Source organism: Gossypium arboreum, chromosome 7, assembly GCF_025698485.1.
Source record: "Gossypium arboreum isolate Shixiya-1 chromosome 7, ASM2569848v2, whole genome shotgun sequence".
Taxonomy (NCBI): Eukaryota; Viridiplantae; Streptophyta; class Magnoliopsida; order Malvales; family Malvaceae; genus Gossypium; species Gossypium arboreum.
The window spans coordinates 69,355,516-69,379,319 of NC_069076.1; the positions used below are offsets into that span (position 1 = coordinate 69,355,516).

Consider the following 23,804-nt stretch of genomic DNA (forward strand, 5'->3'; position numbering starts at 1 on the left):
CTGTCTATGAAAAAGAAAGATACTATTTAAGTAATTTAATTGTTTGACGAACCTTGTACATTTTATTCTGGTACGAATGGGTTTCTCACTTGATATATTGCCCGAATTATCTATTTTTTGAGATTGTCAGATTATATAAGGTACTAGTTTCTGTTATTTCTGATAGAGATCTACAGTTTAAATTCTAATTCTGAAACAAGTTACAAGAAACTCTGGGTATACGGTTACATTTTAGTACCGAATTTCATTTTCAGAAAGATGGTCAATCCAAACATATGATTCAGAATTTAGAAGGTGTGTTTTGAGTTTGTGTACTTGAATTTGAAGGTAACTGGGAAAAGTATTTGCCTCTGGTTGAATTTGCTTATTATAATAATTGATAGTCAAGTACAAAATTTTTACTGTACAAGGCTTTATATTTTCACAAATATAAAACTCTGGTGTTTTGGACGGAGTTTAGTAAGAAAAGATACATGCCGTAGATTTAAATTCCTTAAACCTGAAGAAGAATGAAAGTGATCTAAGACAGTTTAAAAAAGCAGTATTTAATAGTCAGAAATTCGATGTGAATCAAAAAAAAAAAGAAATAGAGTTTCAGATTGGCGAGAAAATATTTTTGAAAGTTTCACCAAGGAAGAAAGTTCCCCGGTTTGGTAGTAAAGGCAAACTAATTCTGAGGTTTAATAGGTCATATAAGATCTTTGAAAAGAATTAGACTTGTTACGTATTGATTGGTATTATTATTAGAGTTCTACAGAATTTAGAATGTTTTATGTGTATATGTGTTATGACAATATCGATCAGACTTGTCATCTGTTATTTCTCTGATAGAGATTGAAATTCAACTTGGCATGACTTAAAGTGAGTAACTAGTTGAAATCCTGGCATGTGAAGTGAAAGAAACGAAAAATATAAAGGTAGCTTTAGTAAAATTTCTTTGACTAGAGAAAGTTGAGAAAATAATGTCTGAATCTCTTTACTGGTAAAATTTTCAAGGACAAAAATTCCTTAGGGGGGAGAGTAGTAATAGCCCAATTTCTGTGAAATTGGAACAGTGGTTTCGGGACCACAAATTCGAGCCAAAAACAAAATTTATTCTTATTTTATTATATGATCCGTATTATATTAGAAATGTCATGTGAAAATTTTCATAAGAAAATTTTACCGATTATGTGTTTAATTACGAGAAGGACCAAATCGCATAAAATGAAAAAGTTGAACTCTAGTAGCTATAAGGATTAAATAGATATGGAATTCAAAACTTAAGGTTCTTATATGGTAATTAGATCATTAAAGAAAGTGTGTAGATATTTTGGTATGACTCATCCATGGAAAAATAAAAAAAAGGCTAAGGACTAAATTGAAAAGATGAAAAGTTATTAAATGACAATTTAATTAAATGAAAAAGAAAACAAATTCATATCATCTTCCCCAAATATTTCTATAGAAGCCCTAGGAGAGAGGAAGAAGACTTATCAAGCTTATTTGGGTTAGTAATCAAGCACCGTTTTTAATAATTTTTATTTTTTGAAACCGAGATAGTCTAATCTATCTACTTGGGGAATTAATTTGAAAAGTTATCAAAGTATGGAAAATAGGTCATGGATGTATATGCTGAAAATTAGATATTTATGGTAGAAATTGAAAAGTTGTTGATCAATAAACAACTTTTACAAAGTGATTTTTGATGAAAACAAGATTAGGGACTAAAATATAAATTTGTGAAATTTGATGAAAAATTCTGAAATTTTGTGAATAAATGTGCTTCAAATTTTGTAATGGGATTTTGGTTAGGCTTGTAATAGGGATTAAATTGCATAAATTTCATTTTCCGAGCCTAGGGACGAAATGGAAATTTATGGAAAAGTTAGGGGCAAAATGGTAATTTTGCCTAGGATAAAAATTGAATCCACTTGAATATAAAATATGATAAATTGATGTCAAATGTACTCATATAGATCTTGATAGACCAAATTCAGAGCTAGAACGAGAAAAAGAGGAAAAAGTCGGATTAGTAGATTTTTCGTACACGAACAATTGTCAAGGTAAGTTCGTGTAACTAAATTTTATATGTTTTTATGCTTGAATTAAGTGTTGTGTTTGTGAATTGTATAAATATCATATATGTATATGACATTGAAAATATACCTAACAAAGCCCGATTAATGAAAATGCCCGATAAATGATAAACGAGAAAAATGTTACTTTTATGCTTGGAATGAATGTGGAATGTGATCATTTAAATTATATGAATTTTATAGATGTATGAAATAACTACATGCTGGGAAATGCTTGAAAATGTTAAATCTCGTTGAATAAATGAATATTGATGGATATGTGATTTCTCGAAATGAATAAGGTCCTATATTTGTTGTTGACGGGATTTAGCTCGAACGAGTAATCCTATTGACCTCATTTATGAAAGGATCTAGCCTGGACGGGTAATCCTGATATAAATCCTCTTGAGCATATGTTATGAATTGGATTTAGCCCGAATGGGTAATCCAGATCAAGCTCTTTAGAGCATATATATGTCATAAAAAGGATTTAGCCTGGACTGGTAATCCTGTCGTATACATGTGTGGCTTGAGAGTGTACTCTCCGATATAGTACCCTATGGGTACCATTGGACATGAATTGATGGATTATGATTCGTACACCTCGAGTGTACTACCTGTGTAGCCATCGATATTTCAAATAAATTCAACGGGTAAAAATCTTGATATGAAAAGATATGGATAAGAAATGAGTTATTACACATATCTGGCTGAAATACAAGTAAATGATGATACATGACATATGATATATGAAAACATGAGATGATGATATTTGTACATGGACTTTATTTGATAAATATATGTTCATTCTTGATTATAGACTTGTACACCTTGAGTGTACTAATCGTGACATTGATGTTTCGAGTAATATGAGTAAAGTTCTGATATGAAATGATCTGAACTTGAAATGAACTATTATGAAATTATACTTGAAATAATGAGATGATTTATACATTTTAAATGAATACATGATGTAGAAAGCATATGTGCATGTTGTTGAGCCATATATGTTTTGATGATATTATAGAATATATGACTAACAAGGGCAATGAGGATATGTGTAGGGCTTGAGGTCAAATTGATTGAATATGCCTTACATTGTTACCTCAAAATAGAATGAATGGTAAGTCCAGTACCATGTTATACAAACTTACTAAGCATTTTATGCTTACTTAGTTTTATTTCCCTATTTTAGAGTAAATCGGAAGCTCGTTGAATTGGAAGCTTGGCGGAGATCACTCACAGTATCTATTGGCCTATGTCGATACAATATGGTAAAGCAAATATTGGTTACAATGGCATGTATAGGTTATACTGGTCATATTGGCATGTAAATGTAAATGATTATTGTAATCTAGCCATTGGAATGGCTAGTGATGATTATGTTTTGGTACATGTATATATATGTATTTAAGTTTACTTTATGGAGATAACATAAGTGTTTATAATTGTTTGATTGAGAAAGGTTAAATGAGTATGCTTAACTAAAGTAAGATTATAGACATGTATGCATGAACTGAAAAGCCATGATGAATGATGGAATTTGCTTAAATTGAATGCTTGAATTAGTTGGTTTATGGATGTGAGTTTTAGTGCAGCACATGGGTGTGATTTTGGGTGAGAAATAAAGCTAGAAATGGCTTTATTTTGTCCACACGAGCGTGTGTCTAGACCGTATGTGACACACGGTCGAGTACATGGGCGTGTAGTTAGGCTGTGTGTCCCCTGCACCTAAATTTTGAGAAACAGAATGCTCAGAATTGAGCACACGGGCAAAGACACAGGTGTGTGTCTCAGTGTATGTGCTACACGGCCTAGCACACGGGCGTGTGTCTTGGCCATGTGAAACCTGCACCTATTTTCGAAATGAATTAATTGACCATACGATGTAGCACATGAGTGTGTGGTATGGCTGTGTGCAAAAGCCAGAGAGTTACACGAGGTTGAACACGACCTGTAGTACGGGCGTGTCCCAGGGTCACACGAGCGTGTCCCTTGGACCACACGGGCATGTAAGCCCTGCACCTTGGAAAAATTTTGAAATTTCACGAAAAACTTTTAGATGTTCCAATTAAGTCCTGCCTCGATTATAATGCTCGTATTGGACCTCGAAGGTCCATTTAAGGGACGTTATGAATAACTTCAGAATTTGAATAGTAACTTACATGATTTATCTGTAAATGTTTCTAAAAGTTTCGGTAATGCTCTAAAACCCTATTCCGATGATGGATACAGGTTAGGGGTGTTATAGTTTGGGACTAAACCGATAACTCAAGAAATTTTTAGAAAACTTAGAAAATTTTTCAAAATACAGGGGGCACTCGCTCATGTGGCCCGGTCGTGTGTCTCACATAGGCAAAGACACGCCTGTGTTACAGGCTGTGTAGACATTCGAAATGGGATCACATGGACATGTCCCAGCCTGTGTCCTACCCTGTGTAACTCTCTAACTTGGGTCACACAGCCAACCACACGCCCGTGTAACTAGCCCATATACCCTTTAAAATGGCCTCACATGCCCGTGTACCAGGCCATGTGCTAGGCCGTGCCAAAACTATAAGGTATACTGACTTATACCATGCAGCCAAGCCACACACCCTTGTGCTAGGCCATGTGGGGCATATTGACTTGATTTCTAGCTAAACACCAGGGGACACACGGCCATGTCACCTGTGTCTCAGCCCGTGTGGACAAAAATAGGCTATTTTCCAAGCCATCTTTCTCACCTAATCTTACATTCACTTACACAAACTAGATGCATATGATTACATCTTTAAATGGCATTTAAAAACTCATCTAAACCAAGTTCAATTCATGTTATATCAATACTATCAACCACAAGACACACAAGGATCACAATTAGCTACTCAATTTCATACCAATTTCACGTTCACAAATCACCTATATGGTCACTTTCAATTATGCATTATTTTACCTAAAACCACAAGCATACCAATCTCAAATTTCAACCATTTGATACTCAAAATACCAATCCACGAACAAGCATTCACATGACAATTACCAACCACGTAACAAAAGACCATTTGCACACACACATATATATATATAACACTAAGTATACCAAAATGAGCCAAATCACATGGCTATACACATAACCAAAACTTACAACATTTACAAGCCAAATTAATTGGCTAAATCCATTACCAACATATAACCACAACTCCTATACATGCCATATAACTAAATATATAATTTCAAAAGTACCAAAATGACAGCTGAATAGTGTGATTAGATCTCCGACAACTCCCAATCCGAGGAAGCTTCGAAAACACTATAAAACACGAAAAAGTAAATAGAGTAAGCTATAAAGCTTAGTAAGCTAGTATAGTTAATAAGTAAAACTTACCATTCATTCACCATTAAAGTAATATAAACATAATATACTACAAAACCATTTAATCACAAAGTTAACATTTATTCATTCACATAATTAATCATGAACTCACAATTTCATGGATTCAATGCTCATATGATTTCGTACATACTTGTACTGATATGTATCTATCCCTCACCATTTCATATCCTTGATATACCCGTTGAACCATTTGGAATAATATCGGATACTCAGGAATCTCGCACCCTAAGTGCCAATACATAGTCGTAGCTATCTCAATCTCATATCTCGTATAATGCTCACTCTCGAGCTATCAACAAGTCTGCTCACACAAGATGACGGTCAAGACGTAACTACACGGTGCTGCTAAGACAAGCTGATGAGAATTCACAAAACATGCCGAATAACTCAACCACCAGTAGAACGTACGGACCAGCACCCAAATCACATAACCCCTAATAACATATCATTTGTATCCTATCTATTCCTAAGGTTCAACCAGGATTTAACATTGCCAAATCTTCGTCAAGCATTTTTTAAGATCGTATTCACAGTTAATTCAATAATAAAGCATTTAAAACACAAATTATTATTAATGCTTATTAACATACAAACTTACCTCGATCACAAAAATGATGTAATAGAATCGACTAATCGAAAACTTTATATTTCCCTCGATCAAGTTCCGCACGAGGCTTTTATTGATCTATATAATCAAATACAATCCATTTATTATTCATTCTATTCAATTTAGCCCAAAAATACATATTTTGAAAATTTACACTTTTGCCCCTAATATTTCAATTTCTTTATAACTTAGTCTCTAACTCATAAAAATACAAATTCATGCAATTCAAATTTTACACATGCTAGCCGAATATCAATTAAGTCCCTAGAAAGCCCTATATTCTATTTATTTCTCACATTTACCACATAATTTTCATATTTCTCAATTTAATCCTTAAATGACAATTTTATCAAAAATCACTTAACAAATGTCGTTTATTTAACAATAACAATTCATTTTCTATCATCAAACATCAAAATATACACATTTTCATCAATGGTAAAACCCTAAACCTTTAATAATTTTTCAAATTAGTCCATGGGCTAGCTAGATTAAGTTACAACGACTCCAAAAACATAGAAATCATTAAAAACGAGATGAAAAATTACTCAAATGCAAGGTAATATATCTAGCCGAATGTTCAAGCTTCAAATATGGATTCTTCTTCTCAAATTTTTGGTGATGAAAATAAAACCAAAAAGATGACAACATTCTTTTCATTATTTTCTTTATTTAATTTACCAAATTACTTATTTAACCTTACATTTAAACTAATTAAAACATAAATCTCATGTCCATCTTTGTCCAATACTAACTAAAATGGTTTAATAACCACTTAAGGACCTCCACTTTAAAGTTCCATAGCTATTAGACCCCTTTATCTATTAGAACCCAACTTTTACACTTTACGCGATTCAGTCCTTTTTATCAAATTAAGCACTCAAACGATAAAATTTCTTAACGAAATTTTCACACAATCATACTATCATGTTATAGACCTAAAAATTATAATAAAATAAATATTTCGACCTCACATTTTTGGTCCCAAAACTACTTTTTTGATTTGACTAAAAATGGGCTGTTACACATTGGAATAGTCAAAGTGCTTGCATAATTTAAAATCTTGTACCCAATATTGGGAATATTATTGACCTCCACTAAAAACTCTATTGCACCATCCCCCTATTTTGTTGTCTCAATATCATTATTATTATTGAGATCCACCATAATATATTTACACACCCTTCTACTGGACATCAGAAATCTATACTTCATATTGGATATCTACTTAGTACCTTCAACTTAGTTTTCCTTAAGATCATTCTTTTCATACTGTCTAAGTAAGCATCATTCTAAAAGTCATGTTAAAAAATGTATCCTATTGGAATACAACTCCCTCATCAATCAAAATTATATCTTCATTCAAATGGATTTGTGTCATAAATCGATCCATCATCTTGAGACTATCAAATATTAAATTTCCAACATTACAAATATTTTAACAATTTCAAGATTTTTAATAACAAAGAATGCAAAAAAAATCACTATTTTACTTCAATAGAAAATATAAACACTAACACAACTTCTTTATACCATATGCAAAACATATCAACAAATGTAACAATAATAATAGCATAACCTCATATACAATTTTAATCATTCTTAATAATAAATAATCCAACAAAATTAACACTAACTTAATACAACAACAACCATATACAATCACACAACTTTATACCATATACAAAACATATTCTACAATTGTAACAATAATAAAAACATAATATTAGCTCCAAAAATACTTAAAAATTTATCACAACAATAAACTAAAACTAATGACAACTTTCATACCATTAATTCATTGATTTTAGGAAAAAAATACTTAACTGATTTACTGAGTTGTACAAACTTCACAGGTTGTTGGAATGATTTTAAGCGGATTAGGGATGAGCAGTTTTGAAAGGGTTGTTTTTGAATGATTCTTTTACAAGAAAATTGCATAACTTATAAGAGAGGGAAAGTGGATCAACCAACTTAAGTTCGCTTAAAGTTGATGACTTTCATGACTCATAAAATATCTGAATTAAGGACATACAAGAATTGAGTTCATGTTTCATTATGTCAAATCTCTATTTGTCACAATAAATTACAAGATTCCTAAGAGAAATTCTGAAAAGTAATTGTTAGGACCTCGAAACCTATGGATGTCGAGTTCATACTGTTGCCTTTTCATCATAACCAAATCATTGGAGAATAAATTTTGTGGCATCCCAAACCTGGCTGGGACGATCTGACTCAAATCCAGAACGTCATATTTTTCACCAAGGTGACACAAAACACATCAAAATAATCATACGTACAAATAATTATTTTCCTATTAATCTTACCTATAACGAGAGTCATAGACATGAAATTAGATCATACATAATCATGAATGAACAACAAAACCTAGTTACATGCTTTATCTAACATAAATCATTCAATTGCGTCATTTCACATAATATCCAAATACACACATAATAAAAATTTAGAAATATGTTTCAATTCTAAAATCCTTTTACAAACATTTTTTAAAGAATCAGTTTAACCCGATTAACTATTCTCCGTTAATTTTAAAAACAAGTGTTTTAAAGACTAAATTGAAAGAATGAAAAAATATAAAAAAAATAACCGTATTACAAAATAATCTTTGGTTTTATGAAATTAGACATCAAAATCTCAGGTATGTATGTTTTCCAAAGCATTTTATAAGATTTTAGAATCCAATTTCATTACCTAAAACCTAAAGACTAAATTGTTATGTTAGAAAAACAACCTAGAAATGGATAGTATATCACCTCGTGATGACACGACTTACCACGTCGCAACGTGGTCTAAAGGACGCACCTCATCACGACAACATGACATAGGGTGTCCCAATGCTAATCCCTTGTCCTGATGACATCCGAATGTCGTCGTGACATTGTTTGCAATTTTTGTAGAAACATCCCAGCAACCTGCAATTTCCAACTTTGGTCACTCCCAAACATACCATTTTGTGTATTTAGGCCTATTTCTCATTCCTAACAAGTCCTATTTCCTTCGAACACCATTTAAAACATGCTTAACCATACCATAACAGACAATGGAAAATTTGCGTACTTCAATTCACACTACATGCTAGCATACAACTTTTAACTTACAACTCAATTGCTCAACATACCATATCAGCATATCATAGTTTTCTAAGGATCCTATGTGATCTTTTTGAACCATTTGGTTATTTAAACATGTCAAAATTTCCAGAATTATGTTTTAACCTTTTTAGCAATTTTAATCATGTTTTATTCAATTTTTAATACACAACTTCAACTAAACAAATCATGTATCATCAACATTATCCACAAACATCCAAATAACCACAAACCAAAGTCCAAAGTCCTTTTTAACAGTTCATAAGAAAGTTTAATCCCACATGTCAACCCATATCAGCACATTTAGTTACTGGTTTATGCACAATTTCTCTGTTCATGTTCATCATTTACACATCACTATCACATTCACACTTGATGCATTTACAAGTGCCACTATAATGCTTAATGAGCCACAATCATTTACACCATGTTTTGTTGGGGGGAACTTATTCATTGAATGGTAAACCATCCCTTTGTTTGGTTGAACATAATACTCATTCAATGGAATGACCACTACTTCCCTGCTACTTGTCTTCCTGTAATAGCTATTCTTTGGTCTCACCAAAGAATAGATATTCCATTCCACATTGAATAAAAAAATTAATTTCCAGATTAGTCCTTTAAAACTTGGACCTAAAAATATAAAAATAAAATATTTGAAATATTTTAATATAATTTAATATAAACTATTTAATTTCAAAATATAATTTAATACAAAATATTTTAAATATTTTAAAATAATTTACTATGAAAATAATTATATTAAAAATATTATTAAATTATATATTTTTATTTTTATTAAATTATATTAAAATATGATTAAATTATTTATTATTTATTATTAAATTATTTTTAATAATAATCCTATTAAAATTTAATAACAATAACAATAATCATCTACCTAAAAAAATTCTGCTAAGGATACTCTAGTCATTTAAGTTTTTTTCCTTATGCTATTACAACATCATTCCATTCAACCAAATAGTTGAATTACTGATTACAACTCTATTCCATTACAGCAAACCAAACTTAGTGTTTGTTCACATAGGTGTGCATTATACCAGTAAACCACTTGTCATATACAAACATTTTCACATATTACTTGTTATATTATCACATTACATATTCATCACACATCACACCAACACCATTTTTCAAAATGAGGTTGTACCACCCGGATATCTAATAACCAGGAAATTTGAAATAATTTAAGGACTAAATTGAAAGAGACTGCAAGTTGGTGGCCTATATTGAAAGAAATGGGAAAGCTAGAAATTGGATTGGACATAATTGCAAGTTCTCATAAGGTGGGTGATAACATCATGGGAAGGGCTATAAATAACTGGGAGATGGCCCACAGGGATATTTTTCTCCTAATTTTGTTTTATTTTCTCTATTCTTTATCATCTTCTTCGATTACTTTTAGGAAGAAGACGACATGGAAGGTTTTGCATAGAGCAGACTTCATACGGATTAAGATGGAAAAGTAGGGAAACTAGTAAGTGGTCGCTAAAAGAATCGAAGCTATAGCATTCAAGGAAGTTAAGCGATAGGATTTTAGGTGAGTTCCTAACTCCAAACCTACTATTAGGATCTATGTTGTTAGAGTATGCCATGTTTGTATAAACATGAAACATGATGATATGTGCATCCGTTGCATGACTATGGCAAAAACCTTCATGGGTTAGATTAAGTTAGGATAGGAAAAGGGGGAGTGACCCTGTTAGTTACCATCTCGAGCGAAGCTCCAAGGCTTGCGGAGGGAACACTACGATGCTCAAACATCAAGGTTAGGTAGAGTGAATGAGGTACTAGGAGAAGGATTCGAGTAATATGAATCATGGAATGGTATTTAATGTGATGGTGGTATCGACTAGTACTTCGGGGTGACACCATGATGACGGTATATGGCGTAAGAACACAGATGAAAAAGGCTATGGTAATCTAGTATATGGTACATAGTGTAAGATAATGGATGAAAGATGTCATAGTAACATGGAACAAGGTATAAGGTATACAGTATACGACCATAGATGAAAGAGGCCATGGCAACCACAAAGATAATCCATTAGGACAGTAAACACAAAATAGAAATAGTCCGCCGGGATAATAAACACAAGGTAAGTCCATTGGGACATGAGAAATGAGGTGAGAAGAGTATAAGACCATAACTCAGCCATAGCAACCATAGAGTTCACCAAAACCACAAGCGCAGGATATATTGCCAATGCGCTAAGCATGAGAAACCACGTATATGGTAGAAGAGTTTAGAGAAAGCATAAGTATGGCAAGTGGATCATGAGGTATCCTCTAAAAGTGATGCAAATGGTAAAGGGAAGTTGTGATAGTTGACAAGGCATGGGAGAAGACCCAATGAAAAATAAAGAAAGATAGGTCATGCGGGAGCTGGCCAAAATAGGAAAATGTAAGAAGGGAAATTATTCAAGGATCACAAAGAAGGATCCTCAATTAAGAGCCACCAGGAAGTGCTCAATGAAGTTGTACACAAGAATAAAAACTTGTGAGAGAAATGGGAATTCCACTCCTAGAATAAAGATTTTGTCTGGGGGCAGATTGTTTGTGTAACAGCCCGTTTTAAGGTCAAATCAGAATAGTGGTTTTAGGACCATGAATCTGAAGTAGAAATATTTATTGTGATATTTTTTTAAGGTCCATAGTATGATTGAATGATTGTGTGAAAACTTCATTAAGAATTTTTATCGATAAGGTGTCTAATTCGACTAATAGGACTAAATTGCAATAGGTGCAAAATGTGTGTTCTACAAGCTAGAGGTGTCTAATTGCTATGAAAATTTAAATTGGAGGTCCTTAAATGGTAATTAGACCATTTTACTTTAAGTTGGACAAAAATGGACATGGTAAGGTGAAATTTCAAAGTTTGGCATTAAGGGCATTTTGGTTATTTGGCTAATAAAGACAAAAATTAACAAATAAAAGATGTTATCTTCTCAATTTCATCCTCCCATAGCCAAAAATCACAAGAGAAGACATAGCTAGGGTTTGTCAAGCTTTCCAGGTTGATTGTAAGTCCGTTCTAGCCCGTTTTTAATGATTTTCATATTTTTGAGATCCTTATAACCTAATCTAGCTATTTCAAGGACTAATTTGAAAGAAAGATGAAGTTTAAAATTTACCCATGTTAGATATTTGTGTATTTTGATGTCTAATTGTAGAAAATGCATGTTTGGTGTTAGATAAACAACTTTTGCTAAGTGATTTTCAGTAAAAATGTTAAAAATAACTTATTTGTAAAAGTTATAAAATAAGTAGTAAAAGTGTGACTAAGAGGAAAAGGTGGGCTGATATGAGTATAAAAATGCTTTGGCTAGGCTTCGGTTTTGAAGAAATTGAATATATTTCATTTTACGAGCTTAGGGACTAAATCGTAAAAATATGAAACATTAGGGGCAAAAACTTAATTTGCCCATAATATGATTTTTGGGCTAAATTGAATAATATGAGTATTAAATGAGTTAAGTTTGTTATTATAGATCAAGAAAAACGAGGTTCGGACCTAGATCGGGGGAAAAAGAAAGTGTTTGACGATTAGGTCCAATTCTACTATTTTTGTACTGAGGTAAGTTCATATCTAAATAATGCAATGTTATATTTATGTTTTAATGCTTTAATATTGCATGAATTTTGTGATTGACTCTTTAGACGTATTCGACAAAGTTTCGCCAACCAAGAAATCCCGGTTGAACTTTAGGAATAAAATAGGATACGAGTGACATGTCACTAGAAACCCCATGTGTATATGTGTTTATGTGATCCGGGTGCTGGTCTTGTACGTCCTACCAGTGGCTGGGTATTGTGGCATATGTTGTGGATACCTGACAACTTGTGTGAGCAGCACTGTGTAGTTAGTCCTGACTGATAGCTTGTGTGAGCAGGCCCGTGAATAACTCGAGAGTGAGCCTATATGTGTTATGAGATATGAGGTAGCTTTGACTACAAATGTGGCACTTACATGAAAGATTTTCTGAGTATCCGATAATATTCCAAGTGTTCAATAGGAATGACAAAGATGTGAAAGGATGTGGCTATGTTACGAGTTGGTACAGGTATGTACATAGAACTCATAAGTAATAAACTTGATGGGTGATGAACTCTCGGTAAGGTTGTGATTGAGCAAGTTATAACTATGAGATTTTAGTAACTCTTATGCTATCTCACATTATATAAATTGCATGATTAAGGTGTTGTTAAAATGCATATTATTTGCGTATGAATTTACTAAGCTATATAGCTTACTCCCTTTTCTTTCCCTTATCTTTTAATGTCACCAACCTAGCTCGGGTTTGGAGATCGTCTGAGATCCATTCACACTATCAACAATATTTTGGAACTAATGAATTCAACATTTTGAGTTATGGCATGTATAGGGGACTTGGTCATTTTGTTATGTGTCATAATTGATTTGGCCAAATGTGTTGGCTTATATTGGTTAGAAGTTCATTCTGTATAAGGCTATTGAAAATGGGCCAATATCAGTTATGAGTATATTCATATAATGATGCCTTTCATGAATGTTGTGTTGATGTCTTGGTTGTGGATGTTTGGTTGTATGTATATGCTTGGATTGGTGCTATGTTATGTTGTGTAGGTGTGTACATTAAAGGGTGGCAAAATGGCTTGGTAAATAGCCTTATTTTTGTCTACATGGGTAGACACATGGGCACGTGTCTAGGCTATTCGTGACACACGATCTACCTCATGGGCGTGTGATCTGGCCGTGTGTCCCCTGCACCTTAATTTTGAGAAACAGAATGCTCAGAATTAAGCACACGGGTTAAGACATGGACGTGTGTCTCAGCCGTGTGGATGACACGGCCTCGAACACGGGTGTGTGCCCTAGCCATGTGAAGTCTGCACCTATTTTATGAAAATTAATTTTCCAAACAACCTAGCACACGGGCATGTGACTTGGCCATGTTATCTCAATTTGTTCATGAGTTACAAGTCAGAGAGTTACACGGGGTCGGGACACGGGCGTGTGTGACCACACAGCCTGTCTACACGGGTGTGTCCTATATCCGCACGGGCGTGTGACCCTTTTTTAATGGAAAATTTTCTAAGTTTTGTAAAATTTTCTAAATTTCTCAGTTTAGTCCCGAATCACTTCCAATACACATTTTCAGCCTCGTAGGCTCGTATCAGGGACTTTATGATTAAATGTAAATGGTTTTAATTTTGATGCAAATTCATGACTCGAAATTGTATGGTTGTTTGTGTGATAAGTTCTGTAAAGCCTTGTACCTTGTTTCGAAGTTGAATGCGAGTAAGGGTGTTACAGTTTGTTAAGACTATTCCTATTTGAGGAAAGTCTATTACGGGTACGCTGTCACAAAGATAGCCCATGGGGAGGAAACGAGTAAGTAAGATGGCAGACTAGTATAGTCGTATGAGCAATAGTCTACCAGGACAATAAATCAATTGTTAATCACATAGGGCAGGTGAGATCCTAGGTTAGTCTTATGCATAAGGCAGATTACTGGAAGAAATCTCACACTGCGAACGATAGAGTGGAACGAGAACGGGTTCACCAAAGTGGCGAGCCCTACTGAAGGTCAACACAACACAGAAGTGTCAACAAGTCCTTAAGTACTAGTGTTTGGGAAGAGGGTAAAGGCCAAAGTGTAACAGCCCGATTTTGGGTCTAGTCGAAATAGTGGTTTCGGGACCACAAATCCAATGAAGAAAATTTTTTTTATTATATTTTTATGGTCTACAATTTTATAGAATAATTTCGTGGAAATTTCGTTCGAAAATTTTGACGTTTGGGCACTCAATTTAGTCAAAAGGACTAAATTGTAAAAAGTGAAAGTTGAGTTCTACATGCTAGAAGAGTCTAATTGTTATGAAATTTTAAATTGGAGGTCCTTAAATGCTAATTAGACCATTGGTTAAGTTGTTGGACAAAAATGGACATGGTTAGGTGTGGTTCTAAAGTTTTTCATTAAGGGTATTTTAGTAATTTGGTAATTAAATGAATTAAAAAGCCAAATTAAAAGCCAATTTATGTACCAAGAAGAAACCATGGCTAGGGTTTCTCAAGCTTCCAAGCTCAATTGTAAGTCCGTTCTAACCCTGTTTTTAATGATTTTTATGTTTTTGAAATCCTTGTAACATGATCTACCTATTTCTAGTACTAATTTGAGAAATGGTTGAAGGTCTAGGGTTTGACCCATGTTGAACATGTATATATTTTGATGTTTAATGGTAGAAAATGCATGTTAGTTGTTAGATAAATGACTTTTGCTAAGTGATTTTCGATGAAAATGCCTAAAAAGGACCTATTTGTAAAAAGTTGTAAAATGGGTGTTAAAGTGCAAATAAAAGAAAAATGTGGGCTGCTATAAGCATGTATAAGGTTTGGCTAGGCATGAGTATTGAAGAAATTGAGTACATTTCATTTTATGAGCCTAGAGACCAAAGTGTAAAAATGTCAAAGTTTAGGGGGCAAAAATGTAATTTTGATAAAATATAAATTTTGGGCTGATTTGAATAGTATAATGATTAAATAAGTTAAATGTGATATTATAGATCAAGAAAAACGATGTTCGGAATTAGAACGGGGAAAAACGAGTATTTGACAGTTAGGTCCTTTTCGCCATTTTTATGCCGAGGTAGTTCGTATGTAAATAATGCATTGTTTTAATTGTGTTTTAAATGCTTTATTATTGTATGAATTGTGATTGACCATTGAACGTATTCGACAAAGTTTTGACAAGTGTAAAATCCCGGTTGAACCTTAGGAATAGATAAGATACAAATGTCATGACATTAGGGCTAATGAGATTAGATCTAATACCATATCTGGGATATGGCATCAATATGAGACTACGTGCAAGACCATATCTAGGATATGGCATCGATATGAGATTTCGTGTAAGACCATAGCTGGGCTATTAGCAACGATACGAGATTATATGTAAGACCATATATGGGATATAACATTGGTACGGTACTGTGTATGCAAGATTCCTGAGTATCCTTTAGTTTTCCAAGTGGTTTAACGGGTAATTTAATGGGTATGTCGAAAAAGAGAAAGAGCATGTAAGTATTATGGATTTGTACAGGTATGTACATAAAGTTTATAAGCATTGACTTCATGATATTGTGAGTTCATGGTTTCTATAAGAATGTTTTTGCGAAAGCCTTGTGATTATTGATCTATACTTGTGATGTAGAAAATATATGGTAAATTCAGTTGGCGATCATGTAATTGGCTTTCAGGCCAAATTAAGTTATGATCTAACATGTTTGATTTACATAAATTGTGATTTATCGAATATGAGAAAAAGGCTAATGTTGGTTATAAGTATATTTATGTTAATGTCATTTTTTAATGTGGGAATCTTGCATAATTTGATGTGGAGAGGTTAATGTTTTAAGCATGATTAATAATGGTATGAGAATGATATCTTGTTGTCTTGTTTGTGATTGTTTGGTTGCTCTTACATGCTTGAATGTGTGCCATGTAATGTTGTGTAGATGTGAGCAAGTGAGGGTGGCAAAATGGCTTGGTAAATAGTCTTGTTTTTGTCCACACTGGTAGACATACAAGCGTGTGTCTAGGCCATGTGTGACACATGGTCAGCCCCATGGGCATGTGATCCGGCTGTGTGTCTTCTACACCTAAATTGTTACAAAACAGAATGCTCAGTATCGAGCACATGGCCTAAGCACACGGGCGTGTGTCTTGGCCGTGTGACTTCAATTTGTTCTTGGATGACAAACAGAGAGTTAGGGACACGGGCGTGTATAACCACACGGCCTGCCCACACAGGCGTGTGACCCCTATTTAGGCAAAAATTTTCTAAGTGTTGCAAAATTTTCTAAATTTCTCAGTTTAGTCCTAAACCACCTCCAATGCATGTTTTGGGCATCGTAGACTCGTAATAGGGACTTTATGATTAATTGTAAAAAATTTTAATTTGTAAAAAAATTTATGGCTCGGAAATATATGTATGCTTGTGTTTAAGTCCAATAATGCCTCGTACTCTGTTCCGGTCGAACACAGGTAAGGGGTGTTACAAAAAAAATTTGGTCCGATTATAGAGGTCCGCCAAGGAAATGTACGTCCTAAGCATCCTTAGGCGGAAAGTCAAGATAGTTACCATAGAGGTTTTCAAACACTCTATATGTGGGGTGTAAACAAGAAAGGAAAAAACAATAAGTAAGGATAGGACCCACCAATATGGCGAGGTACCTGGATTATGGTCAAGAGAAGAGTTTGACCAGAGGAAGGTCTCATAGTGAGCCGAGTACCTCGAAGGATCGGGTGGAGTCACCACATTGATAAAGAACATCCGCCTTGAACAAGCAATGATTTAATTTATGTTTAGTTTATTTTACATTTGCTACCTTCATACGATAGGGTTAATTTCTGGTACAACGAAGGAACTCACTAAGTTCATTTGAACTTACAAGTGGTTGGCATATGTTCGTAGGATTTGCAAAGTTGATCAAGGACTCAGAGGAGGGACCAAGCCAGATGGAATGGAGATCAAGGATCGCCAATGGATCAAGTTATGCACATAGGAAAGGGAGTACAGATGGAGGCTTCACCTCTAGATTTATTATGGTGTAACCAAATGACATCCTTAGGGTCTAGAATAAAATCAATTAGCCCTTAGCCAAATCTAAGAAATTATTTTGTAAACCAATGATCTATATAGGCACAGAAACCTCAAGAAACCAAGTTTTGAGTAAACTCGAGGCTTTTACTATAAGAAGTATTATTATTTTATTACTAGATTATTTGTGTTAGTCTACTTTATAGCAGTTAAGTTAGTAAATTAAGTATAGGTCCATTTGTGACCCTCCGTACTCGGATTCGACAAATGGGTTGGGTTGGGGTGTTACAGAGGCAAAGGTATAAAAAAACTTACACTCGAAACTTAGGATAGGTGTTTAGGCTAACCTAAGCTTCGGATTAACTCAATGAATCATGCGAACAAGCAATGGCTCCAAAACACTTACTGAATCAACTTTCATTTGCTCGTCGAAAGCTTAAACAAGCTTCGCCTTACTCGTAGAGGGCTCTATTGGATTTGAAACTTTACAAACACATTAAACATAACACAATATGATCATTAACAACCACAAACACATCAAAAACTTAACAAAAATGCAGGTCCAGACTACCTTCTCATAAGCCGAAAATTTAACTAAATTTATTGAAATCTTAGATATCTTGATCAATACTTGTTCCCATTGCTTAAACCTGATTCTAATAATCTTAATAATCATTTTAGAATAGATCCTAACCACTTAGAACACTTAAAATCTCAGATTAAGTTTTCTGGAAAATCATCACATATGAACATTTAAGAGGGAAAACCATCAAATCTTTAAAATCTCGTAATGATTTGCTAAAATAAGATTATAAATCTCTTAATCATGGAAATCATTTAGAAATTAAAGTTTAGCTTGGAAATACTAATTTCACCATTTTAGATCTCAATTTCGACTTAAATCTTTAGATCCATAGAAATCTCATTTTAGATGATCAAATCTTGATTTGAAAAAGCAACATGCATGGAAGTATAGTCAAGAAACAGAATCTCACCTTGATTGGAAAAGAAAAATGAACTAGAAAAGAATGAGAGAATTGGTGAAGATTTTGAGAGTTTTCTCGAAAATTGAGAGGAAATTTTGTGTTTGGCAGAAGAGAAAATCAAGGAGGTTAGTTATTTTGGAGAGAAAATGTGCAGATTTTTGTTTGGCAAATTTTTAAAATGGAGAGAATGACGGAAGAAAAAGGTGAGTTGGTTTTATAGTCATGGGAACAAAACTGATTTTCAAATCTTTGGTATAATTTTTTTTGGCAACTCTTAAATTTGACATTTTTACAAATTAACCCTCTTTTAATTAAATTTTTTTTTTCTTAATTATTCTTAAATCCAAACTTATTTTTGAAAACTGTTTTAAGGAAAAATTATTTCTGATCACTTAATCCCAAATTACCGAACCTAATCTTAGACCACAATTTTTGAAATTAGTTTTGAGATCCAATTTGGACACCTGGTCCACTAACCTGAATCTACTAGATCGAATGTGACAAATTTTGCTCATGCTATTCGACACTTACAACCAAACTCGACATTTATAATATCAAGATACCCTAAAAATATATTTAAGAATAACTTTTGGAAAAAAACCTATATGGATAAATGACAAAAAAAATCACAATATCAAAGTTAAAAAACAATAACCTTATAGATAATGTTATTTGAATCAGACCGAACTAATCGGTTTGAAAAATGACTTTGAACCAATTAGATTAGGAATTAATACGAACCAGTTGAATCGATTAAAAATCCGATGGATTTGAATCGGTTAAACTGACGACTGAACCAAAATTTTTAATCTTTTTAAAAATATTTTAACCAGATAAATAAATTAATGGCTTGACTAGTTCGATCATCGATCCAGTTAAAAAAACATTACTTATAGATATATTGTTATTGTTTATATTTGTACCTTTGCATTTATGGAATTTCTACAACATACAGAGCTGTTTTAGATGAAGTTCCCGTCTGTGTTTACTTGGCATGCGTAACTGCACATGTGGATTTGATTGCATGAATAATGCAGCAAGGAGTGCAAAATTTTCCTTCAGTGGCCTAAAGTTTAAGAATTTATTTATCCAGAATATCTTTTAGTAAAAAAAGAAAAAAGAATGAAAGGCAGAGAGAGCGATCTGAAATCGTTACCCACAAGCAAAGGTGGAGATATAAGGGATGTTGGAATCTAACGGTCAGCTCACACTATTTGTCCCTTTGTGTAGACGAGAAGATCAAAGAGAGTTGGTGGCTATTATACTTTGCCTCACTGTACATTTATCAAACAAAGAGGGGTCCCTTCACTATCCTCACCCTCTCAATCAACAATGGCCTCTACTTCATCTGTCACCCTATCTCAAGCCCTCCTCTCTCGCGCTATCTCTTCCCATGCCTCCGCCCAATCCTCCGACCACCGCCCCTCCCTCTCCACTCTCTCTTTTCCCGGTTTCTCTGGCCTCAAATCTTCTATCCCTCGCGCTTCCTCTTCCCGTCGACGCCTTCCCTCCCGCTCCAACCACAAGCGCCGGGTCCGTGCTGCTGCCGTCGAAACAATTGGCACCGCCGCCGAGACTTCCTTGGTCGAGAAATCCGTCAACACCATCAGATTCTTGTCTATTGATGCGGTCGAGAAGGCGAATTCAGGTCATCCTGGGTTGCCCATGGGCTGTGCTCCCATGGGTCACATTTTGTACGATGAAGTCATGAGTTATAACCCCAAGAACCCTTACTGGTTCAACCGTGACCGTTTCATTCTGTCCGCTGGTCATGGTTGTATGTTGCAGTATGCTCTGCTTCACCTCGCTGGTTACGACAGTGTCCTGGCAAGCTTCTTTCATATTCTCTCTTTCCTTTTAAGTAATTTCTATTTTGAGAGCTTTGGTTTTTTGGGAAATGATCAAAATTCATAATCATGGATTATCCTTTAGGAAGAAGATTTGAAGAGTTTCCGTCAGTGGGGAAGCAGAACCCCTGGACATCCCGAGAACTTTGAAACACCAGGAGTTGAAGTCACAACTGGTTAGTAAGGCTCCTCTGCTGAACTGATCGTAATTTTGTTGATAATATCATACTAAACATAAAGCAAATATATGTATTTAAATGTGGCTTTTTTTTTTTTCCCAGGGCCTCTTGGTCAGGGTATTGCAAATGCTGTTGGATTGGCTCTTGCTGAGAAACACTTGGCTGCTAGATTCAACAAGCCAGACAATGAGATTGTTGATCACTACACGTATGATGATTACTTTCTAGGTCCCTCTTTTCTTTCGTCTGCATGCTTGATCTCGTACTGATGTATTAGCCTTTGTTTTCCTAGATATGTTATCTTGGGAGATGGTTGTCAAATGGAGGGTATTTCAAATGAAGTTTGTTCACTTGCTGGACACTGGGGACTTGGAAAGCTTATAGCTTTCTATGATGACAACCACATTTCGATTGATGGTGACACTGAAATTGCGTTTACTGAGAATGTTGAAACACGTTTTGAGGGGCTAGGGTGGCATGTTATCTGGGTCAAGAATGGAAACACTGGCTATGATGAAATTCGCGCTGCAATCAAGGAAGCAAAGGCTGTCAAAGACAAGCCCACTCTGATCAAGGTCAGATGTTTCCAACAGGCTTACATTCCTATATCCTATTTGGAACTAATGTGCTTGCATTGTTCATTTTTTTGAATCTTATCTAGAATAATTTGAAGTTCCATATTTCTTAGGTAAACTGACTTCTCTACTAAACCTTTCGTTGAAAAGGCCTGCATCATATTAGAATGCCTTAATTGAAAACTGAAAAAGCTTGCATCTCTCTACTTAATTACTTATTCAACCTTATTATCTCTCTACTGTGTGGTTCAAACTGTCATGTTTATTAAATTCCTTTTTTTCCTTTCAGGTGACAACCACCATTGGTTATGGGTCTCCTAACAAGGCAAACTCATATAGTGTACATGGGAGTGCACTGGGTGCCAAGGAAGTTGATGCTACTAGGAAAAACCTTGGATGGCCATATGAGCCTTTCCATGTACCAGAAGATGTTAAAGCGTAAGGAGATCTCTTGGGGTTTCTGTATATGCATCTGATTATGCTTTTTGGTTTAGTGTTCAAAACTTTCTTTCCATTTTCTGCAGTCACTGGAGTCGCCATACCCCTCAGGGTGCTGCTCTTGAAGGTGAATGGAATGCCAAGTTTGCTGAATATGAGCAGAAGTACAAAGAGGAAGCTGCTGAGCTCAAGGCAATCATCACTGGTGAACTACCAGCTGGTTGGGAGAAGGCACTTCCAGTGAGCAACCTTTATTGTCCTTGCTAAATATGTTTTGACACCTTAATTCTTAGTTGTTCTCTTTCATGGGACTAATACAGTCTGATTAAAGTGGAATGTAAGTCTATATTTTGAGTCCTGTTTTTTGTGCACTTTCCAGACATACACTCCAGAGAGCCCAGCTGATGCTACCAGAAATCTCTCTCAACAAAATCTCAATGCCCTTGTAAAAGTACTCCCTGGCCTTCTTGGTGGAAGTGCTGACCTTGCTTCTTCCAACATGACCTTGCTCAAAATGTATGGTGATTTCCAGAAGGACACCCCTGAGGAGCGCAATGTTAGGTTTGGTGTTAGGGAACATGGAATGGGAGCCATCTGCAATGGCATTGCCCTTCACAGCCCGGGCTTCATTCCGTACTGTGCTACATTCTTTGTCTTCACTGACTACATGAGAGCTGCCATTAGGATTTCTGCCTTGTGTGAAGCAGGAGTTATCTATGTTATGACCCATGATTCCATTGGTCTTGGGGAAGATGGACCAACCCACCAGCCAATTGAACACTTGGCAAGCTTCCGTGCAATGCCTAATGTTTTGATGCTTCGTCCAGCTGATGGAAATGAAACAGCTGGTGCATATAAGGTTGCTGTTCTGAACAGGAAGAGACCTTCTATTCTTGCCCTCTCTAGGCAAAAGCTGCCCCAACTTCCTGGAACTTCCATTGAGGGAGTTGAAAAAGGTGGCTACATTATTTCAGACAATTCTTCTGGCAACAATCCCAATGTAATTCTGATTGGAACTGGTTCTGAGTTGGAGATTGCCGCTAAAGCTGCCGATGAACTAAGGAAGGAAGGCAAGACCGTTAGGGTTGTCTCCTTTGTTTCTTGGGAGCTCTTTGATGAGCAATCAGATGCCTACAAGGAAAGCGTTTTACCATCTGCTGTATCAGCTAGGGTGAGTATTGAGGCTGGATCAACATTTGGGTGGGCGAAGATTGTTGGATCCAAGGGGAAGGCTATTGGAATTGACCGGTTCGGGGCAAGTGCACCAGCAGGCAAAATATACAAGGAGTTTGGCTTGACTCCCGAGGCTGTTGTTGCAGCAGCAAAAGAACTTTGCTAAGCTTGCTTAGAAGTGTCGGGAGAAATTTGTGGTTCTGGGTTGGAGGTTACACTGAAGAGAGACCATTCCATTTGTGACAGTCTCGTTTGTTTTTAATAAGAATCAGAATCCACTTATATTTTATGTTGCCTGTGATTCATCAAAAAGCAAAACATAGAGAGAAAGGGAGGGTAGAGTTTGTGTATGATCATCAATTTGTAATTTCCTCTCGGACTTTTTCCCAGAGTTTTGCGATACTTGTTGCTTCAAGTTAGCTTGCCCTTTTTTTTTTCTTATGTTTTGAAACAGAGTTGTCTACTAGTGTAATCTAGCCATTATTTTGATCAAATATGCTTGGCCTAAGATGTAAGACCAGTTTGTTTAATGTTGGTTTTCCAAATAACCAGCTTGATTCTACATAAATGCATTACTTCTATCCTTTGTTTGAAATTGGTGGTTAGAATCCAGCCAGAAGAAGATTTCATTTCATTAAACTGGATGGGATTGAGAAATGGTTTATAGCCATTCGAAAAAGGCTATACATGAAGCCAAGAATTGTTGATGGGATCCACTAGGGAAGAAGGCAAGGTCTTGAGTTCTTGATAAGTTTGTGGTTGTTCGAGATCCTGCCTTAGAGTGCCACCTTATCCTCATTGTCCTTTTACTTAAAAAAAGTTTTTTAGTGTACTCATTTTTCATTATCTT

The 23,804-nt window shown here is 34.9% G+C and overlaps 1 protein-coding gene and 1 long non-coding RNA gene across 2 annotated transcripts; one reads left to right on the forward strand and one right to left on the reverse strand.

Annotated features, from left to right (window-relative positions):
* Positions 1-5,007: 5,007 nt before the first annotated feature.
* LOC128295077 (uncharacterized) lies at positions 5,008-18,922 on the reverse strand. The gene is made up of 3 exons (XR_008285379.1): positions 18,752-18,922; positions 8,867-8,976; positions 5,008-5,349 (listed from the first exon to the last, which is right to left on the reverse strand). It is a non-coding gene; the product is annotated as an uncharacterized LOC128295077 (long non-coding RNA).
* A 771-nt stretch (positions 18,923-19,693) lies between these two features.
* LOC108450802 (transketolase, chloroplastic) lies at positions 19,694-23,549 on the forward strand. Its single transcript, XM_017748580.2, has 7 exons — positions 19,694-20,569; positions 20,675-20,765; positions 20,871-20,976; positions 21,061-21,343; positions 21,633-21,781; positions 21,868-22,021; positions 22,161-23,549. The coding sequence occupies exons 1-7, from the start codon at positions 20,075-20,077 to the stop codon at positions 23,118-23,120; spliced, it is 2,238 nt and encodes a 745-aa protein (XP_017604069.1). The 5' UTR covers positions 19,694-20,074; the 3' UTR covers positions 23,121-23,549.
* Positions 23,550-23,804: the final 255 nt, after the last annotated feature.